Source organism: Anas platyrhynchos, chromosome 14 (assembly GCF_047663525.1).
Source record: "Anas platyrhynchos isolate ZD024472 breed Pekin duck chromosome 14, IASCAAS_PekinDuck_T2T, whole genome shotgun sequence".
Classification (NCBI taxonomy): Eukaryota; Metazoa; Chordata; class Aves; order Anseriformes; family Anatidae; genus Anas; species Anas platyrhynchos.
The window spans coordinates 15,456,284-15,479,155 of NC_092600.1; the positions used below are offsets into that span (position 1 = coordinate 15,456,284).

Here is a 22,872-nt window from a genome sequence, read left to right on the forward strand (position 1 = left end):
CCTGGCACAAGATACTAATAAGGATATGCAGTGAATGAGTTTAGGCAATTTTACATTAAGAATTGGGCTTGTTTACTGGGAAGACAGTTCAGGAGACTTAAATCAGGATACGCTCTATACCACGAGCTAATAGCTCAAATGACTCAAAACTTCATTGTTATAACACTTTTTGATATTGTTCCTGTGGTGTCCACAGTGCTTGCTTTTTTTCCTTTGTCTGCCTATTGCTGCAGCTAATCTTTTAAAATGAATAGCTTTTTGCCTGGTGGTGGTCTAGTAGGATCCATTTGTCCTTGATTAGAAGATTGAATCATCCCTGAAGAACTATGGAGAATGGAAGCCATTCCTTAAATATTGCAGTTATGTTGGCTTACACTTGATCCACCAGGAATGAATGGAAAACAACTTTGCTCTGGGTTCAAAGTTAAAAACTGTCAGGATTCTTTCCTATTCACAACTGTATATCTGTTTGTTTTTCTCATGTATCGTCTGCTAAAGTCAGTGTAAATTTCTAATAAATTTTCTGAAGACTGAGCTTGAAGTGAGCTTTCTTTCACCATGGCTGAGTGCTGCAGAGACCATTCAAGTAATGTTTCAAGCAAAGAAAGTAATTTCATTTGTGTTTAATGTAATTAAAAAGTAAATCACTCTTCCCCCTCAGTAAATTTGAATCTTTTTTTTTTCTTATTTACCTATTTCTCTAAATTTGAACCTATGAAATCTAAATCTTTCTACTGAACTAACATATCTAAATGCAATTCTGAATGAATGTGAACTGCAAGTTGTGCAGCCACTTATCTTCAAAAGTGTCTGCAGACTCATGAGAAAATAAGTTTTAAGAAACTCTGTGATTAAAGAGATGATTGCTCTTTCCTAAGTAAACCTGAAACACTCAAAGGAGTTAGGAAGAGCACATCTGATATGGGACTTCAATTCTGACATAAGCTTCACGGTGTCTTGTAATACTGCAACTACTGAATTATCTCAGATGTTGTGTTAACCTTTGGAAGAGGTTGTGGAATGTTCTTCATAAGTAACCTAGTGCCTCTTAGTTCTTTTACCTGTTTGCTCTCTGCAAGTACAGATACTGGATCAGGTCAAGAATTTCTGTGGCACAAAGTTGAAACACCTTTCAGCAGCTGGTGACAAACTGAGCCCGTGTGCCAGTATGCTTCTCCAATGCTAGCAGAGCTTGTATTAAATTTAAGTAGAGGCAGCTTTTGTCTTGAAGCTGTAGGAACAAACGCGAATCCTCCGTCTTGCTGTTCAACAGCTCCCTGAAGGGAAGCTCTCTTTTCCTCTTTAGGATGTTTTTCCATGCCTGCAAAGACAAAACAATGTTTTATACTCATCGAGTAGAGAAAAAGCAAGCTTCTAGCTTCAAGTGAGGACGGAAGGTGTCAAGATAACTTGGGAAAAACTCATGTAAACATCAAATGACAAAGCTACCTGAAGAAAAATTATATTGGCAATAGCACTAGAATGAATGTGACATTCATTTAGGTGATTGTCTATCTGTTTGTTCGTGTTCCAAAGAGGTGTAGATGAGCAAGCAGTCTTGTTCAGAAAACGTTGTATAAAGGTAAATTTTGTGCCCCATGGTCTTGTGAAGTCTTTGATAAGTCTGTAGAACATGCCTTGTCTCCTCTCTGCTCCTTGGATAACAGGAAGTTCCTCCTCATTCTTGTTGATTCAGCTACATTATTGTAGTTTAGTATGGATTTAAGTTTAGGGTCTGCTGTTATCATTCCTCTCCCTTTTAAGTTCAGTAACAGCTTTTTTTTTTTTTTTTTTTTTTTTTTGACAGTGTATGGCTGTATCAATTTGACTGTATTGGTTTATTTTTTTAAGTAATTCTCAGGATAAGGAAGGGCTGGGCTCTAGTAATTTTCTGTTTGTGACATGGACCAAGAAATTTAGTTTTCAATATTTTTCAATTCTTTACTCAAGAGACCCATAATGTTTTATTTTCAGATCTTCTTTCAGTGTTGTCCAGTCAGATGTATCATTTAATATGTTGAATGGCTTTCAGGAATGGAAAGAACTTGTTCTTTTCCACTGGGAAATGGCCTTGTAAGCAACTGGCATTTTTTGTAATGGCACTAAATACATAATAGGTCTACTCTCCCCCTATTATAAGGGGGATAGGTCTGTTGTCTTGTACTAGCAGAGTAAGTTTTGGATGAGTTCTGAGATCCATATCTGTAACTAAGAGTGAAAATAAATAGGGTTTAAGAGTCTGTTTGTTACCTCTTTGCCAGTTATTTCAGCCTTTTTTTTTTTTTTTTTTACCCCAACTGAATCTGGTCTGTCAGTTGTCTCTGTCAGAATAAATTTGTCCTGTATTTCAGTTTTACACCATCTGTTTGGTGGCTGCAATATGTGTTTTTAATCCTGTGATTGATAGATTTCTGGAGCTTTTAATTAGATTTTTACCTTTCTATCTCGGAGTTGCTTCTTTTTCTGAGACCTTAATCTAATTTTGTCCCTCACAGGGGGAAATCATTTGAACTGATGCTTACATTCTTTCCTTCCCTGTCACTGATGTAGGGAGCTTTTCAATAAAAACCAGTTATATTAAAATGAAGAAAATACCTTGCTGTTTTAAAGCTGGTTTTGACTTGATTTTTCCATCGCATTTTTATTAAGATAAATCTGCAAAAACTATGTGAAACTTCTAAATTGATTTCAGAATTGGTCTTGCTGGCAAACACACATTTCCCTGTGTTTTCCTGAAAATTTGTGATACTGTTGCAGAAGCAATTCTTAACTTATGTCAGTAGGACTTTTTTTTTTGGAGAATCCTCAGTGCTTCCTGCAGAGAGAGGTCAGTAAGATTACCTGACTATTGAACTGTATGGTGAATGATCAGCCTTGTGGAAGTAGTATCAGGTTACTAATGAAGTTCCTCAAACACCTAATATATGTATTTAAAGCCTGAGTAATTCAGACAATTTTGGCAGATAGCATTCTCATTAGGCCAATACCTTACCGGCTGCTACATGTACCTCTGCTCACTTGCATTTGAGGTACAAGGCTGTTAGCAGTGATGCTATCTTTAGGAGTTTAACAGATATGCTTCAAGCCTCTTCTGCTGTGTGGGGGTACTCTAGTCACCTTACGGTGTGACTGTACATGTAGGCAATCACCCAAAAGAACAAGACAAATCAGCTGGCTGTAATTTTTTCAGAATGTTTTCTCTGTACTGTCACAATCGTACCTGTCTGTGCAGACAGATCAGCTCTTCCATCTTAATCAAGGCTCCATGTGAGAGGGAGGGAGAAACTTCTCTGGAGGTTAACGCTTTGAAAATCAGTAACTTATTTTAATAGTCTGTGGATGTGGTTGTAGAAGGTGGTGGGTGTTGTTGGCTGGTGACAAACTCTTTCTAGATGTATTTCTTTATTTGGTTTTCCATTTTCATGCTCTCCCATTAGAGGAACTGCCCCCTTTAAAAAGAAAAAAAAAAAAAAGAAGAATTAAAAGTAGTTTTGCAATTTTTTCTCTTTTGTGATGGCAAATAAAAAATTTTAATGCAAGTTGGGCTACTGTAGAGTTGAGGTCAGTATCTGTACTGATCAATACTGTTTAATTTCTTTGTCTCCATCTCTTTCCTTTTTTTTTTTTTTTTTTTTTTTTGTCTTAGCTGAAAGGCCTTTGGGGCCACCTTTCTTTGTACAATGCTTAATGTGAAGAAATCTTGAATGGTCATAAGGGTCCTTCTAGGCATGATGAAAATGGCAACAGTAATAAATTTCATATTACTGAATTTAAGGTTCCCATAGCCAAAATCACAGTCTGTAAAATGCAGGGTTTAATAGCTGGCTCCAAACTGCTTTTCCAAGAGCTGCATTCTGTCAAGGCTGGTGGCTGCTTGATTTGCAGGGAGAAAAAGGGAAAGTATGCTGTCCTGTGAATGAACATTCTCATGAAATGTTTCAAAAGATAGGCACTTAACTACTGGAAATAATATGCAGAAAGCAGAGGCATAGGTGCATTCTTGTGCATGCTAATAGTTAAGGAAATATTTCTCAATCCCTGTTCTTTCGGTTGGTCTTTTCCTTTGTTCCTGTGGCTGGTAAGGAATGTGTTAGTTAACCTGTATAAAATAAACTGATTACTAGATTGCAAGGTATTACTGCCATATGTTTCTATAGGGACACTATAAGTAGCCTTAATAGTTACAAAAGATACAAATGGTGATCTTGTGAGCCTTACTGACTTTTGCAGGTTGTAGTAAAAATAAATGCTTTAAGGTAGTCGAACCTACTCTATTAATGTTTTCACTGAAATCTTTCTTTTGGTATGCACTGGTGAATGATGAACACTTTTGGTATTTTAACAGCTTTTAAACTTGGGGAAATAAAAAGTTTTGTTTGGCAAAATGGCTATTAGCAGTGATAGAGTAGCTAGTTTTGCATAGTATGTAGTATCAGCCTAATGCAAAAAACTTGGAAAGGTCTTTTCCACAAAACAACTTTCCCCAAAGTAGAATAGATTCTAATTCCTACTTTCAGTTTTTCTTCAGAGATTCCAAAAATGTTATTTGAAAGTTGAAAAGAAATTACCCTGGAATTTAGTAGTTGAGTTCCTTGGAACATGCAGTTCTTTTAAGGATGGATGACCAAAAACCTCCAACACAGAGGTGTCTGTAAGAACATAATTTCACTTTATATTAGTATTTTTTCTCTTACACTAAGGGAATAGTAAAGAGCACAGGATACTTTTCTGCCAAAGATTTCATTGCCCAATCTGTTTGCTTTAGAGTATAATCTGCAACAGAAATCTCATGTAGCAGATGTAGTCACATGACATCAAGCCCATTAAAATTACCACTGCTTATGCATTGGTCATCCACAGATATGGAGACACTGAAGTGTAATACAGTTGTGTTGTTCAAGGATCACTTAGATCACTTTTTAGCAAGGAAAAGGTGCACCCTGAAAGCAGTTCAAATGTATTGTATCTTCCTGTTAGTCATGAGACATGCTTTGTGTTGGACTTGAATAGAGTTTTAGGGATTTAGGGATTTTTCCCCTGAAATTTATTTTGTCTGTATAGTGGTATTGCTTTGATTGGAACAGGCATTATATTAAATGTGTTTTGAAATGCTGATTTCAGAAAATGCTGGATGAAACATGTTGGCTTGGTGATGGTGGTAGTGGTTACAACATCACTTAGTGAAGTGAGAACTGGGTTACAGGCTTCACTGAAATAGCTGTAGAGTGATGAGAAGAGGCTAGCAGTCTCCTCCTCTTGAAGTTGTAGAGCTGGTTAGAGATGGTCTTTTAATAATATAGCTGGGGAGGAAAAGAGAATTCATTAGAAGGAAATAGTACAGGGAAGTAATTGTGCATTTCTGAAATGCCTAACTGCAGTAGGGTTGTAAGCTGGAGACAAGAATACAGTGGTGACACAAATCCCAGAAGTCAAGCTCTTGAGCAGAGAAAGTTTGTTTTCCAGAAATGGCAGTGGATATTGTGAAGCAAAGCCATAAGGCAGAGGCTGGTTCTTGAGGCTGAGAAACACATCTGGATATAAGTTTCTCAGATAAGAATGTGAAAGTATAAGAAACAGGCCTGCAATCCTTTGGAGTAGTGATTTTTAATAGCTAACATATGAAAACGCAGCAAAAGATGAGGAGCAATCGTGTGTGTGTATTTTTCCTGGGAAGTTCTCTAGTTTAATTGCTCATGAAGATTGTTAGAAGTTGGAAATGAATTATTCCCAGTTGAAGTTAACTTCATTTTACAAAATAATTGTTTTCCAAGGTTATTCTTTCATTGTTCTTAAGTATGTAAGAGTCTTAGTGCAAAATGGTTTTCATAATCATGAGTAGTTTCAGCAAGTCAAAATGTCAAATACATGTGCTTGGTCTTTTTCAGAAACAAATGAATTTTGTGTCCATTTAGCAAACACGGTAGAATCTATTTAATTTCACTCCAGAAAATATAGTTGGATGAGGATGGGGGATAGGGAAAGGGGGAATATACTTGAAAATGAAGAAAATTGTTTGTGGTTGTAACATCTGAATGCTAACTTTGTCAAGCAAAACATCCTTCAAAATTACATTTTATTTACTAAAACTGTTCTACATCTTTTACTGCCACTCCTTGGCTTAATCTTCTCCTTAATGGCTACAGGAGATGTGTATATTCGGCATGGTACTTCTTAGAAGGGACAGAGTTGGCGAAACAGGATGTTTCTGAATTTAAAAGTAAAGGAAAAAAAAATCCATCCTCTTTTACATTTCCATGAAAAGATCTCCTAAGAAGAGTTTCTGATCTGTTCATATCTGAAAGTGAACAAGGAGTTGAAGTCAGTTCTGTTTTCTTTTCAGACTTCACTAAAATCATTGATGTTTGTTGGTAGAACATTTTTCTCAGGCCATCAAATGTTACAGTAGCCATTATAATAGATGCAGGTGTGAAATATCTGAAGTCCTAAACATCTAATTGTATTGGTGAAGAGCAACTAAACAGATGATCAGACTCTTTACCAAATTATATTCAGTAATATACAATGTAGTTAAATGAAATACATACTTGTATATAAACATGAGATATTGCCTCTGAAATAAATTAATGTGAGTTTTCCTGAACTTTACATGCAGTTTTTTTTTGTTGTTGTTGTTTTGTGTTTTTTTTTTCCCCAAATGAGCATGCAATGCTTGACAGTATATAGATTTTAGAATATAAAATGAATGAAAAGGCCAAGAAGTCAGGGAGAAGAACAATCTTCTGAAGAATAGTAACCTTTGTCAATCCTGGTTTCTTGCTTTGTTTTCCATTTTTTAAGTCCCCAATTAACATTAAAGTAGCATTAAACACACTGGAGAAATTCTTAAAAAATTGGAGAAGTATCCAAGTTTGCCATAAGTTGTAGTGAAGATTTTGATGCTAAAGCATGTTTATTCTTGCAACATTTTTCTGAAGTTCATTTATCACAGGTTGTATTTTACATTGCCTAATAAAATATCCCTGTTTTGAGATGATAATGTGAATTAATTTGTGTCTCAGAGAGCGAGATACGTCTGAAGCCCAAATGGGATGAAGATTGAAGTGCAGGCACTTATTTATGTTCTGAAAAGACCATTTGGGCCATGCTTTTATTTAACTATCAAATGGGCGAAGTTTGACATTCTCTGGCTTCTACCTGTGTAACTGTTTAGTCTTTGCAATAGCAAAGGACTGATGTAACAGCCTTTCATATCCAACCAGCCGGTATGTTTTGGTTATGAAAGATGAGACAGTTACAGGAGTTAAGTAGGAATGGTTAGTTATACGAATTCAAGAACTGAAAAGAAATAACATGAAAAAATGTTTTTGTGTCTGTGACTGTTAACCTTAATTGTGTGGTATTTTTCTTCTTTAGGTGAATGAAAATAATACTTGAACTAAAATGACACAGTACTTGTTGCTCTTTATAATGTGTAAACATCTTGTTTTCTGCATATTAATAAATAATGTTTCCGTACCAACTGTTTTGAAGTATTTTCCATATTTTATTTTGTGCTTTACTTTTAAAGCTTTCTGCCAAACCCCATCTAACCCCAATGGTAAATCAACAAACCAGTGTTTTAATCTCTTCTGTGTGGAAAAGATAGACTCATTAGGGTTTAAAGGCACTTCAGGAGATCTCCTAGTCCAGCCTCCACTCAAAGCAAGGTCTCCATGAAATTCAGACTAGGCTTCTCAAGGCTTTGCCCAGCTGAGTCTTAAAAATCACAGGGCCTTTGTGCAACTCATTCTCCAGCTTAGCTGTCCTTACAGTAACAGATTTTTGTTTATTTTTTATATAAACAGGTGGAATTTTCCTTGTTCCAGTTTACAATCATTGTGTCTTCCTCATCCTGTACCTTCATAAAGACTCTTGCTCCATCTTCTGAGAAACCTCTCCTTAGTTATTGGAAGACTGGTATTCAGTCACCCCAATGCCTGCCCTTCTTCAAGATAAACAAGTTAAGCTTCCTTAGACTCATCGTGTGTAGTCAAGTCTTGATCATTTCAGTGGTCTTCTGTTGGGCTTGGTGAAGTTTATTAGCATCTTTCTTGGACTGAGGGGTTCCAAAATGGACACAGTATTCCAGATGCACTTCAGACAGACAATATCCACCGTTTTCCCTCAATCCATAGAAGTTGCTTCAACATAGAAGGCAGTTAGGTTGTTCAAATCTGATTTAACCTTGGTAAATCTGTTGGCTATTTTCAGTCACCTTCCCTGTGCCCAGAAATTGCTTTCAGTAGTATTTGCTCTATGATTTTTTCAGGGACCAAAGAGAGGCTGATGCTGACCATCCTGTACTTCACCGTACTGTTCTTTTTTTTTTCAATTTTTTGAAGACAAATTGAGTATTTTCCTGTGTTAAAGATGGCACTGCAAGGTGGCACTTCATGAGACAGATCTCTCTGCACACCCAGATAGAAGCTATCTGTTCCCACTGATCAGGATTTCTGAGGAGAGACTGAACTCAATCCTCTGCCACTACTGGTTATTCCACTCCTTGAAACTTGTGTTTCATCACTAAGACTTGAGAGTCTGTGTCCATGAAGACTGTCCTGTACCATCTCATTTACACTGGAGCTCAGTAGTGAGATGTGTTAAGCCAAGGTTGGCTTCTGATACACCTGCTCATTTTTCCCCAGTAGCTGGATGGAGTGTTGTTGTGCTGTTATTTCAGGTTGTTTTGCACAGCATGTCCCCTGCAAGTCCCTTGAATTCTGAAAAATTGATTTCTGCTCTTCTGAATGCCAGTGCCTATGCACTTATTTTCCTCACACACCTCACTGTTTTGAACATCATTTTTCTGTGGTCACTCAAGCCAGAGATGCTACAGACTTATCACACCCCCAAACACCTCATCATTTGTGAGTGGTAGATCAGGAAAGCTTCACCCCTGGTTGGCCCATCTAGCATCTATGTTGAGAAATTGTCTGACGCTATCAAGAAAGCATCCTGACTTGTTTGCCTACTCTGTGCTGCCTTTCCAGCACATGTCACAGAGATTCAAGTCCCTTATAAGAACCAAGGCGTGCGACCTGGAGGCTCCCTGTCATTGCTTAAAGAAGAGCGTTCTCTTATTCACCCTGTGTGCGTGGTTGGTAATGAAGTTCCACCATGATGTGTCTTTCACCTGTCCCCTAATCCAGGCTGGCACGTCTCAGTGAGCTTCTCAACAAGTCTGTAAAGCACCTCCAGACTTTTGAGTTGATCCTCCTCACAAAGAGGAACCTCTCTTTCTGCTCTTTCTTGCTTCTCTTTGAGAACCCTTTATCATCAAACACAGGTGTGATGGCATGAGCTATTCCACCACATGCTGGTTATTCTGATGATGTATATCTGCATCTGTGACAAAAACTTTAGCTCTTCCTGCTTGTTTCACAAGGTTTGTATTTCTGTACTACTGCTTGAGGTTGGCCCTCTTTCAAGCTGTTTCATCCTTCCTGCAGACTGTCTGTCATGTACAGATGATGTGACCATGTGAGGTTTGGACTGGAAAGAGTAACTACAGAACTTTGGGGGAAAAGCAGAAGGACATGCGAGTATAAAACTTACTCTTAGAATATTATTCTGCCAGCATAATATTTTCTTTTTATATAATAAAATCTGCAAGCTATTATAATTAGTCAGGAGTTCCTGCAGTGTGGAACAAACGTATTTTCTTGAAGAAACTACTGAACTTAGCCCATTGTGGTGCTTTATGCAGGTCTCAGTTATGGCTTTAAATAGTAATCTACTCAATGGGGAATTTAGCCACTGCAGGAGCTTCAAAAAGGAATTATTCCTGAGTGTTTTTTAGCACCTATAGTTTGCCAAGTCCTTTTGTTTATTTTTATAAAGATGAGGACAGAAGTGTGTTGCCTGCAAGCAGTTCCAGATCATTTGGACTCTTAATGTGGGCTTTTAACCAAACACTACTGTAAAGGGCTTGATAATGGATAGTTTATGCCCAAGATCAGAGCACTTAACCTCTAAGATCAGTTTTCTCATTCCTTCAGACAGAAAGAAAACACTGTTTGAGTCATACCTGACAGCCTTCTCTAATCTGAAGGAATCATCTGTTTTATTTTATTTTTTTATTTTTTTGAATTAAAAGCTGTATTGTGTAGGTGTGTTAAAGTAGGGTGAGCTGCAGCAGAATTTGTACTTCTCAGGTGTTGTGTGGCTATTCAGTTAACATTTAAAACTTTGTGGAGACTGAAACTATCCAATATCATACCTGTGGTACTACCCAACAAGAGCAATAAAATAATTAAATGTTGGATTGTAAAATTACAGTTATTCTGACTTTACAAGACTATCGAAGTGGCTGGACCTCACTACTGCTGTGTTAACATACTCTGCATGATACTGGTATTACTGAAGCTATGTGGAATGTTCCTGAACCCTTTTAGGAACTGGTGGTTCTGGCAGGACTTGTTTTTTCTCTACTAATGTTCATCCACATATTACCTGCTCTTACTGTGGAGCAGAGAAGAGGGTCTCTATTCTCCTATCCTGTTGCTTTCTTTGTAGTGTCAGACTTCTGTAAGATCTCCCCATAACCCTTTATTAAAGTTGAACAAGTGCAGCTCCTTTAGCATGTGTTCATATGCCTTTATACTATTACCTCCTGATCATCGCAATGGCCCCTTGCTTTACTCACTCCAACATGTTAATGCCTTTTTTTTGTGCTGGAGAGCCTGCAACTGGATACAGTATGGCAGATTAACTTCCATAAATCCTGAATACAAGAGGTTAGTCAACTATTTCACCCTGCTGGCTATGATCTTACTATGACGGTCTGGTGTAGGGTGGCCTTCATTGCTGCAAGGGCACACTGCATACTCTTGTGTGGCCCACTGAGACTCTGAGATGCTTTTTTTATTTTATTTTTTTTTTGCAAAGCTGTTCCCTGGTCAGTCAGTGAGTAGCCTCTAAGTGTTGCAGGGACCAGGGACTTGTTTCCTCCTATGTACGTGACTTTTTTCCCCCTTATGAACTTAATGAGGATTCTGTCAGCCTAACTTTCTGACCTGTTTATGGTACACCTGAATTGAAGGCCCATCTTTCAGTGCCCTGACTGCTCCCCTTTATTTGATGCTGTCTGTGAACTTGTATGTACTCTGTTCCCTATAACATCTTTATTAAAGATTACTAAACGACATTGGCCCTACTATTGATTTTAAAGGGACGCTACTAGGAACCAGCTGTTAAAAACCTTTTGCCCCCAATGGTCTAACCAATTTACTTGCAGTTTATTATTCATTTATCTGATCAATTTAGATCTAAAAAAGAGTATGGGAGGCAGTCTTTCTGAAATCAAGGTAAAAACATCCTCTGTTCAATCACAGTTTGTAGAGCTAGTCATCTTGTCACATAAGGCAATTGAACGTGTTTTAGATGGCTCTGAGAATCCGTGCTGGCTCTTGCCCATGACCTTGTTCTTCATGTCTTTGAGTACGAAAAATATGAAGGAAAGAGTTGGTGACATAAAATGGAGTTCTTATGCTTCTTGAATTTGTACAGTGGAAACAACTAGCAAGAGAGCTAGCTATCTCTAGCTATTTCAACCGTGCAGGATGTTTCTCAAGGAAAATGAAAAGTATGTGTATCGCGCTTATTTTAGAAGTGTAGAACGCCTTTAAACTTTATTGTAGAGGGAAATATTTAGAGAATATATCAGTCTTCCCAGAAGTCAGTCAATAAATATTTTTCTCATGCACATTTAAGAAGTGAACTGTTTCTGTTTTAGAAAGAAAAAATAGCTTAATTCTATTTATATAGAAGTGGAGTAAATTATCTTCTCTTTAGTAACAACAAGAAAAGATAGCAGCTGAACAGGATTTTGATTTTTTTTTTTGTCTTTCTCTTCACAAGTGAAGTTTATACTTGCCCAAGTGTTTTGGGAATTAATGGATTTTGTAGATTTCATAAAATCTGGTCCTAGGTCTTTATTTCCTGCATTGCATAAGTTGAGATGGAAATATGCTAAATCAGAAGATATGCAGATTTTGCTGCCAGAGGGCTTCAGGGTAATGTTATAATTGAGTAGTTTATCATAGTAACTTTGAAGTTCTTGGACTGAAGGCATGAGAAAATTGCCAAGTGCTTTCCATAGGGAATTGTAGTCATTTAAGGTTAAGAGGCTAGTGGCAGTCCATATCCATTAAAGACAAATTAACTCCGTAGCAGGAATTCTGGAAAATAGGGTGAAAACAAAACAAACAAACAAAAAACATAACGGGTGTGTAAAGACTGAAAAGGATAGCCAGAAACACATGTAGAAGAAATGGATACATCTACAGATGCGAAAGGGTTTTTCTCTTTTTATTGTGTATGGTGCTAGTGTGTTCCCAAATTAAGAACGAAAGTACTCATAGAGAGAGAAGGGCTTTACTGAAGAGCCTTTTGCCTCCAACCCCACAGGTAGCTTTGATTAAATAAATAAATAAATAAATAAAATCAAGAACTCCTCTTGGTTTTAAGCTTCTAGAATGCAGTAGGCATCCAAGTGAATGGTTAACTTACCTGTGAAACTGCAAGTTTCCTCTACTTCAGGTGGTGTGTGTTTGTGTTCACAGTTACCTTGCAAAGTGAATGGGGGTTGGGAAAACAAATCAAACAGGAAAATTTTCAAGGGATGACTCAGCTGTCATTCTAGCAGGTGTTTTGGATTGACCAAGTCCTTTAGCAATGTAATGGCAAAACAATGAAGGCCTTGTTTCCATAGATTGTGTGATGCTTGAGTTATTTGCAAGTATTGGGCTAATGTAAGATATCAGTAACTCTTGAGATTCAGGAATATGGATTGAATTGTTATCACTAGAATTTTACTTTCCACATTTTGAATATCTTATTGCCAAGTTGATTTACCATGTGAAGTGCATCCTTTGGACTACATTACAAATGGAAAAAAAATAATAAGGACTATGGGCTATACCCTTAATAGTGTCACTCTTAAATTCAAAGATAAATTATTTTTCTTCTGTTAACAGAAATTCCAGAAGTTCATGAATTATGTTCTAGTTGAAGTTTGTTTTGATGTGAGTGCTAGATGGCATGTTAACTCCTTTCCTTTCTGGTTCTTAGGAAAATTCATTTAATGCTTTTTGGATCACATGGAGCATTGGTTTAATGACATTTTTTTTGAGAGTATTGGGTTTCTTGGTGATTTGTTTATCACAAATATGACACACGTATCTATGTATTTGATCTGATATGTGGAAGCCACATTGAATACTTTTCAGGAACAGAACTAGATTTTGGATTAGAGGTTCTATGACTAGAAATTACTTAACTATATTTGAAGAAGCTGGATAGCAATGAATCCTAGTTCTGTGTAACTTGGTTGAGAGCAGTCTTCTGAAGTGTGTGACAATTTTTCTAAAATACAGTATGCAGTATCTCTACTGCTTTTATTGAATTCTTTATTAATATAAACAGGAAAACATCTGAGGGCTTGAATGAAGTTGCAGCTGTTGCTCTAGCTTCCCTTCTCTTTGTATAGCAAGTTATTTTCACTTTGTTGTGTATTTTTATTTTATGCCAAGTCTTCCCAGGTTAAAGGCAAATGGATTAATAAATATTTTTCAAAAAAATTCCCATATAGGACTTGTATTTAACACTAAGATGCAAAATCAGGTATTGACGTGAAGTTACCTAATATCAGAGATGATCTTCAGTTTTGTTGTTAAGAATATCACTGTGTTTGCCAGTCTGCTACCTCAGAGTTTTCTGAAAGAGAGGATAACTCTGTTGTGCTGGTAACTTTATGGACAATGAATAGCTTTCACCAAATGAAATAATTGGTTTTCTTCTGGAAAGATAATTAAATTTAAAGCAACTTCTTTTCTGACCAAGAGTGAACAGGATTAGGCCTGGCAATTGGTTGTTTTCTATATCAGAAGAAATAGTACCTTAGAAAAACTCTTTGAGTAGAAGCTAGCCTTAAAGCAAATGTTCCACTTGCAGCAAGACCATCAGGTCAAGAGGCTTTCATGTACCTGTTGTTGTAGTTTTACTCAGTTGGACAGCCGGGTTCCACCACGGCAGCTCTCACTCCCTTCTCAAAGGGAAAACAGGGGAATGGGGGTTGTGGTCAGTCTATAGTACTCTCGCTAACTGTCTTCCCATGTGCTGTGGGGTTCCTCCCACAGGATGCCATCCTTCCTGAACTGATCCTGCGTGGGCTTTCTCACAGGCAGAAGCTCTTCAAGAACTGCTCCAGATTTGGGTCTGTACCTCAGGGTCCATCCCTCAGGAGCAAACTGCTTCAACCTGGCTCCCCCACGGGCAGCAGCTCCTGCCAGATCACCTGCTCCTGCGTGGGCTCCTCTCTACGGGCTGCAGGTCTGGCCTGGAATCTGCTCCAGCAGGGGTCCTCCACAGGCTGCAGCCTCTGTCAGTGCAGGTCCACCTGCTCCACCGTGGTACCCCATGGGCTGCAGGGGGACAGCCTGCTTCACCATGGTACTCACCACAGGCCGCACGGGACTTCTTCTCCAGCACCTGGAGCACCTCTCCTCCTTTTTCACTGATCTTGGTACCTGCAAGGCTGTTTCTTACTCCTCTCTCTCTCCCAGCTGCTGTGTAGCAAAGTGGTTTTTTTTTTTTTTTTTTTTTTTTTTTTTTTTTTTTTTTCCCCTATTTTATCTCCCACAGAGGTGCAAACAACATCACTTATTGGCCTGTCTCTGGTCAGGAGCGGGGCCCTTACCTAATGTGGGACATCTGAATTCTTCTTGCAGAAGCTACCCCTGTGGCCCCACCGCTACCAAAACCTTGCCACACCTGTGAACTTGTACAGTGCCCATAGCTGTAGTTCACAGGCTTAATAAAAAGAAGAGAAAAACAACAACAACAATAAAAAAAAAATGGTTACATGTTGCACTGAGGACTAACCATTTCTTACCATTTAATAAGACTTGATTTTGACACTGGGATCTCTGTTTTTTATTCTGTGTACCTAGAAGGCATAGGTCAGCAACCAGAACTAGCTTCAAAATCAACAATTTAATTAAAAAAAAATAATTTTATATATATATTATATATATATATATATATATATGCTACATAGACATAGTCTAGGAAGAAATGAGAAGGAATTAAGTTGGGGATTCACCTGGATATATTCAAGATACACAACTATGATGAGAGATGAAATTTTGGATTACTTTAGAGACTAAAATCAAGAAGCAAATTGACAGTTGAGTAATAGGAACTTGCTAAAATATGGAAGTGTTTATTGAATTTTTGCATCCTTGTGTATATAAGGATTTTGTATGTATAAGGTCAAGAGTAGGTGTTGGGAGGACAAACGTCTAGGCATTTTGGAAGTGTTGGGTGGCTCAGAAGAATAATTGTCAACTGAAATTGAAGTGATGTATCAAGAGGAAGTCTATCTAGCACTTCTAGTGCTGTTGGAAGCCACATAGTGGCACGCTCCAGAGAGTTTTGGAGACTCCTGAAAATATTTAAATGTCTGGCTAAGTTCATCAGATTGTCTTGAGAGAAGAATGAAAGATGAAGCAATTCAGAGGAATTCCTGCTATGTAGAGGGATGTGCTCCAGTTGTTCCAAATGTCCCTGTTTGTAATAAGTGTATACATTGTGTAACTTAGTCGTCATCATCTACAAAATATGTATTGAATTAAATTGTTATTAGAACATAGGAGGACATGTTTATGAGTAAGGCTTCCTTTAATAGTTCAGTCTGAACTCACTTTCAGTAAGTGAAGCCTTGTACAATTCTAGTCCAATTCATATTTCTACTCCCACTGAAATAATTGCTTCCATATCTGTTTTCTTAAAGCTGCCACTACACCTGCATTGTCTTTAGCATACTTTATGCTAAAAAGAAAAATAGTTTGACAACAGAGACTTAATATCAAAAGCTCCAGGCTCTTTTCATTTTAATGAGTGCCGTCAACTGATCTGATGCCAGACCAGAAGAGATCTATCTTTCATAATGGTGTTTTCTTAGATTTGTTTGGAACGATATTATATGAATGTGAAATGACAAAGAGTTGCAGCTGGGCTGGTATATGCATGGGGCAAGATCGAGATTTTGAGTAAGATCTAAGATCCTCTTGGCCCCACAGAATATGCAAAATTCAGGAATTTTGCACAATAAGCATTTAATTTAGAATGAATGTATCTGCAGATAGGTACTTGCTTAAGCTAAATATAAATCAAATTCACCTTTGCATAATAATTTTTTTCCATGTCTTTGATCCAAACCATTTCTTTTCAAAGCTGGTTGTGTGTTTGCTTCCAACAATTCCTATGAACCATGGCGTATTTGAAAGTCAACCAAGATTAGATGTTAAGGTTTAGCTTTTTGTAGTTGAAACCCACTAGTGGTCTCATAATCAGCTGGCAAACTTTTATAAAGGAAATATAAAATATTAAGTTGCCCACAAATACCAGCTGTAAACCACTGAAGTCTGCAATAGTTCAATAACTTCACAGTAACAAAGTTTAATTGACTAATACAGTAACTTGTGGCAATGGGCTTTTTTTTTTTTTTTTTCCTCCCAGCAGTGCTAGACCTACTCTGAACAGGAGGAGGAAGTGTTACATAGTAGTACATCAGGGCTTTAGCCTGTTTTTCCTCAAATGGCAGACAAGCCTCGAGGGAGAGCTTGCTGGAACAGGTAAATGCTATGATGGCAAATACAGCTTTTTAAAGCAGAGGAGGCAGTTATCAATAAAATCCAAATTGGCTTAAGGAAAGTGAACTTCATGAAGAAACATTCTGTTAAAATTAGAGAATTGTCCAAGTAACTTTACTTACAGAAATGGATACTTTATCTTAGCTGCTGATGTTCAGAAGGCTTTAATGGAATGGTTGATATTATGTGTGTGGTATAGGCTGTGTCAGTCTGCAGGAGTGGAATAAACAGCAATCTCAATATATCTATATTGATCAAAGAATGTTTAACAAAATCTTTCTCAGCATAGAGGGTGCAGAACTCACTGGGAGGAGCATGCTGAGTAGCAGGAGTGCTCTCAGGGCTGAAAAAAGAGGGATGGAGCTCTTGTGGGGTATCAGGCTCAGACTTGAAAGGGAAAAAACTGCTTTGTATGTGTGACAGGAATGACACTGCGTACAGGTGTTCAGGCTGAATAAATGTGCTATGCTGAGAAATGAGGCTTACCAAAATAGGCAAAAAAGTGGGTCGCTGACCCTGTTGATGTGTGTACCTCTTAGCTGGCAATTGGAGAATTCTGAGCAGCTGCATGCTGTGTTTTGGTAGAATGTTTCCGAGACAGAGGCAAGGAAAAACTTCTGACGGAATGACATAAAAAGCAGAGGGGAAACAACATGCAAATAAACCATGAAGCTATTTATGTGTTGCTTACTTCAGAGTTAATTCTTCTCAGTGGTTTTTGTTGTCAGGTCACCCTGGTGCACCAGTGAGTAGTTAATGATGCACCAGGGTAGAGGAATTGAGCTGGGAGCCCAGAGGAAATCAAGCTGGAAAATCTGAAAAATGTAGGCAGTGACTGAAAGGTATTACCCATGAAGAGTGATTCAGTGGTTCTTACATACAGTGAAAGTGTCCTGTAATTTTTTTTGTTGTTTGTTTTTGTTTTTTTTCTCTCCCCAAAACAGGTATTTTCTTAAATATGATCAACCTAGGTCTGTCAAAGATAATGTTTCTTTTATTTTTTTTCTTGTAGTTAAAATATAGGGATTCTCCCCATACCCACATTGGTTTGCATCTAGGATTTAGGGAAAACATGAGGAAAACAATCATGTATGTTTACAAACATGAGGCGTTATTTTCTCTAACAAATGAGTACAATTACCTCTGCTAATCTAAATATTTAAGTTTTTGATAAATGAAGGATAGTGTTCATATTAGAAGAAACTTTGTTTTCATGGTTAGGAGGAGTTGGGAAACATGGTAGGTATGCTAAGAAATCAGTTCCGTTTCTTCTCTGAATGTTGAAAATGTACCTTTCAATGAGCTTAAATTTACAAATTTGTAACTGCCTTTTCTTTGAGATTCACAGCAGAAAAAAATGGCATTAGTTACCATGACAATTACCTTTCATTTAATGGCTTAATGCTTAATGTCAGTGGAGGAAAAAAAAAAAAGATTGATTCAAGGTACATAATTTTATTATTTTTTTCTTGAACACTCACATATTTCTTATTAGTATTGCATCTATCCCACTAATAGGGTCTGATGTGAGGTGAAAGAGGACTGGCTTAGGTAGCAGCCATGTTGGAGGGCTTGTATGGAATTGTATGTGTGCTGGAAAATTACTGGAAGTTGTGCCAGGCAGGAGGCAGGAAATTTTTTTTATTTTTTTTTTTTTTAGTACCTGTAGGAGGGTATATGAAAGATTGCAAATCATTTAGCTCTCCTCAACACTTTGAGAGCTTTCTTATTTTGTCTGTAGTATTACTTGTCAGGCACTTAAAAGCCATCCAAGGACAGCCATCTAGGCAGCCTCTTTCAGAATACAAAGGTGACGGTTGAGGCATTCATGGGAGTTCTGAGTTCTGCCCCTTCCTTGGACTCTTTTTTGTACCTACAGAACTAATAACTTGAAACAGTACTGAAGAACATCTACCTATGTTTCAGAAAATATTTCATGGTCGAGGTTTGAGATGATTGTGAAATGTACTTAAAAATAATAGTTACCTTCTTGTTGAATCTTATTAGAAATTGAAAAGAAGAAATTTAAATGTAAGAAATTTAAAATTCGAGAAGAAAAATAATGCAAATTAATGCAGGAACTATGGTAAAATTGAATTTCTTAAGATCAGTCTGTACTTCCTGTTGTGAACTTGTGATGTCATTGTCTTTTAACAAATCAACATCTAGCCCCATGACTAGTTTTTCATCTTAGATTATTTTCATGCAGTGGCACTAGACAACAAAATTTGTTGGAATGTTATTGCTTACCATCTCATGGTCTTTAGAAAGCTACCCAGTGCTTTATTGGCCTGAGAAGTGTTAACCCAAATGCTTGCTTTTTTAAATATATTTATCAGCTTTTTACTAGGCATAAAATGTGACTCAGAAGAAGAAAAAAATACTCCAGTATTAAAAAAAATAATAATACTTTTTAAGAAGGATTCTTTTATCTAGGAAAATCTGACTATAAATTTGTGTTGTTACACTGGAGAAGTACCTGTTTTAGTTCTAAGTTTGCTGAATATTGCTTATTTTAAAATATGCATGGTTGAATATGAGGAAAAAAGGCTAGCTGTTTGTCTTGGCCCTGGTGGTTATAACTAGATTGATTTACTCCATCTGTACAGGGGAAAAAAAAGGCAAAACAACTAAAAGTGTTGTTTTTTTGTTTGTTTGTTTGCTTGGTTTTTTTTTTTTTTTTTTTTTTTTTTTTTGGGGGGGGGAAAGGGGTAGGTTCCTGGTCAAGGCAAATCCAGGAGTCAAGACAACATATGATATAGTGCACCAATATCAGCAGGTGCTGTTTTGAAGAAAAAGAAGACACCTAACCAGTCCTCTGAAATGACAGAAAGACTTTATATTGGGAAATGAGGAGTTAGGCTCAGTTGTTATGACTGTCAGAAAAAATGGCTGTAGTGTAGTGAGACTTAGCCTTAAGCACAGAACTAATCTTGCAAGAAGGATTGATTTACGAATTCCTTTATCTTCACTTTGATTCAGTTTTGATTTAAGTAGAATTTGTCTTAGAAGCAAACACTATTTTATTTGGATATTTAGTCTATCAAGATACAAGTTTAAATGTGAAATTCTTTTGTATTTTTGGTGTGCTCACTCCAAAGAAAAGCAGACAGCTCAAGGTCTGCTTACAATGCTTTTTCCTGTTGCGGAAAAAATACCGGTTACTTATTAATTTGGAATCTAGAGCATAAATTAGCACACATTGAAACAGTGCAGGAGGTAATACTTGTTTAAGTGACTACATGAGGAAAATGTGTTGTCGCATAGCATGTGTGTCATAAAATTGAAAGTTCAAGTAAAGACAGAAGACACAAATTGGCAAGTTCTGATTAACATAGGAAACAGGTCAGTGTGATTAACGCTTTTTCAAACAGTGATAACACTTCACTGGTTATCTTCTGATAACCAGCATTTCCAAAAAAATGAGGTGAAGAGCTGCCTAAATAGGATGCTGCGTTTGGCAGGGAGCTGTTCTAAAACTTGGCAAATCTTCCAGTCATTTGGGTGACACCACGCCTCCACTAACCAAAGCTGGTAGTTCTGTGCTCAGGCTCTACAGCAGCTTCTGCAGCAGGCTAGACTCAAGCAGGCTTAGTACAACTCTAGAGCCCAATTTTAATTTTTGGGGCAGAGTGCTGCATTTCAGCTGTGTTGTACAGATTGGGTCTTGAATTAAAAGACTGTAGTCTTGAGGAATAAGTAGATGATGAGCAGGTCATACACTTATCAGCAGATCATATACTTATAATGGAAGCATGAGTTTGTACAATTTGAACAGCTGATAGATGGTGCACTGATGGAGATAATTTCTCCTAACAGAATTTGGATGTTGGTTACTGTGTCTGAATGTTGTGTTTGTTTTTTTCCCCCTCCAGTGATCTAGAAAAAAATAATATCACAAGAATCACAAAGATGGACTTCGCAGGGCTGAAGAATCTCCGTGTCTTGTGAGTATAACAGAAAACTTAACTTTCTTGAAAAGACTATTTTGGGTTGCTAGTACTAAGGATGATCATATGTTAGTAATTTCTGTACATTATTCAGTTAGTGATATTTTAAACCAGGCAACTGGAACAGTTTGTGATGTGAAAAAAAATTTAGTTCCATGTTGAAGTCCAAATGCCATTTCAGAGCTGTTTAATTGTGTTTCTTACTAGCTTTTAACAAGTACTGTGAAGTGGACTAAAATTCTTACCGCTTATGTATGAATAAATTGTATTGGAACACCAGCAAGTAGGACTTGCAGATTTTGTCGACTTTAATAGTGCTTTCGCAGAAGATTAAGCATAAAATATTTGATAGCTGTAAAAGTTGTACACGAGGAAACCTATGAATTCTTTTAGTCCAGTATGAAGTAACAAATGCAAAAAAAAAATAGATAGTTCTGTCTCTTGTTCTAGAATTATCATTCAAGAGCTCAAGTGTGCTTCTAAATAGGCCTTGAAAATCAAAAGGCAAAAACATCAATCTACATATTGCCCCTTACCTAGTAGTGACTACATTCTGTGCAGTTGTTATCTAGTTCACTGGAAGTATTTTACTAAACTGTTGCAAATTCCAGGTTGTAGTAATCAAGGCAAAAACCTAATCTTGAGTTAGTTCCAGCACTGTGAGAGTCAGGTTGGTTTTATTGTTCTATTGACCCCTTTACTGAAATAGCTATCAGAAGATCAAGACACAAATCTGCCTGCACTCCCTGAAAATTTCTATTTATGTTTCTTGAGATTGCCTTCTGCAGCTAGTATTTTCCTTTAAGTATCTTCTTGTAAAATAAGTCCTTAAAACTGTAATGATGAATTGTTACATTAATTTAGGGAAAATTCAATTAATAAATTCCCTGAATCCTGTCAGGGATAAGACAAGTCTTTTCTGCTGCTACCTAAGCACTTTCGAACCAAGAAAGCATTTCTAACCTTTTATTCTAATCTTCTGTTCTTGCATCATTTCTAAACTTCTATTGGAAGATTCCTCTTTTCCATAGCATTTCCCTCACCTCTATCAGTGGAATCATTTAGATTTCTTTGGCTCCAATCCCAGCTGCCAATACCATTTTGGAAGTCTGTATTATAATTCTGTTTAGAAGTACTATCATTAATGTCTGTAGTTGTTTTGGTAGTGTTTTTTCTACTATCTTTACTGTCAGACATTGCCTAATGTCACTGCAGTCACTTACCCTGGATGTCCTTAACAAGAAGCGAAATATGCAACTGCAGTTATTTGAATTTTTTGCTCTGTGCTCATTTCAGATTTATGTAGCATGTTCAACTATTATGAATGGTGACTGGTGTTTGCCACACAAGTCATTAGGAATAAAAGCAGAACTTGCCTATAAGAAAATCTGTATTTGTATTGTTTTTGTCTTGTGGTATATGAAGAATCCCTGAAACCTAAGATGTGCCATTTCAGCATTTGCTTGCATAAATATTTTTGATCATTGTCAATGTATTTTCCTTTTCCATGTTCCTGTTGTATCTGGAACATGTATGTAGGTGTTTTTTGTTTTGTTTGTTTGTTTTTCTCCTTGCAGTTTGTGCAGCTTAACATCTGGTCTCTGTAAATCCTTCAGATTTTTAATAAATTTTCTGAACTTTCTCTATGGTCCCCTAGTAACTCTGGCTATTCTACATTACTCACCCCTCCTTTTTCTCCTCCCTATTTTCCCCCCATATGTGATGGGGGGGGGGGTAGTGGGAAGAGCAGAAATGTGTGACCTGACCCAGAGCTCCCAAACAGGTGGTCTGGTCTTGTCTTCAGACATCACAGTGAGGAGAACTATTTATATGATGAATGAACTAGATGATGGCAGAGTGGTCCAACTGAAAAAAGCTTCCCATCTCAACCTGACAACATAAATGCAAAGTACTCCTTTGCATACCTTGTTCTTTCATACCTTATAACTGCATATTTTTCCCTCTCTTCCTTTGAGGAACACAGTATGTTTGCATGTTTTTTCATTTTTATTTTTTGGTTTTCGTAGTTGTAGATTCTTGCTGTCTGTCCTCACAACTGCAATCCACTTGAATGACTGAGAATCCTCATAGGATTGGATGCAGAGGAGTGGCTGCTGGAGAGGAGTGCTTTTACACTAGTCATCGCTCAAACCAGACTTCTTGTATATTGTTATTTATGTGTTTTTAGCTAAAACCACCTAAAACATTCAGATGGCTAAGAGATTTAGTCCATTCTATTATCTGAGTGCTCTCACAGAAGCAGGGAA

The 22,872-nt window shown here is 37.2% G+C and overlaps 1 protein-coding gene across 4 annotated transcripts in view; it reads left to right on the forward strand.

Moving 5' to 3' along the window:
- SLIT3 (slit guidance ligand 3) overlaps positions 1 to 22,872 on the forward strand; it is a 515,831-nt gene that overhangs the window by 6,419 nt on the left and 486,540 nt on the right. For 3 of the 4 annotated variants that reach the window (XM_027468588.3, XM_027468587.3, XM_027468585.3), the window contains exon 3: positions 20,531 to 20,602. The exons of the other annotated variant lie outside the window; for it this stretch is intronic. In XM_027468588.3, coding sequence (XP_027324389.1) covers positions 20,531 to 20,602 — 72 coding nt within the window. The remainder of the gene's footprint in view (positions 1 to 20,530; positions 20,603 to 22,872) is intronic. 4 annotated transcript variants of the gene reach the window in all.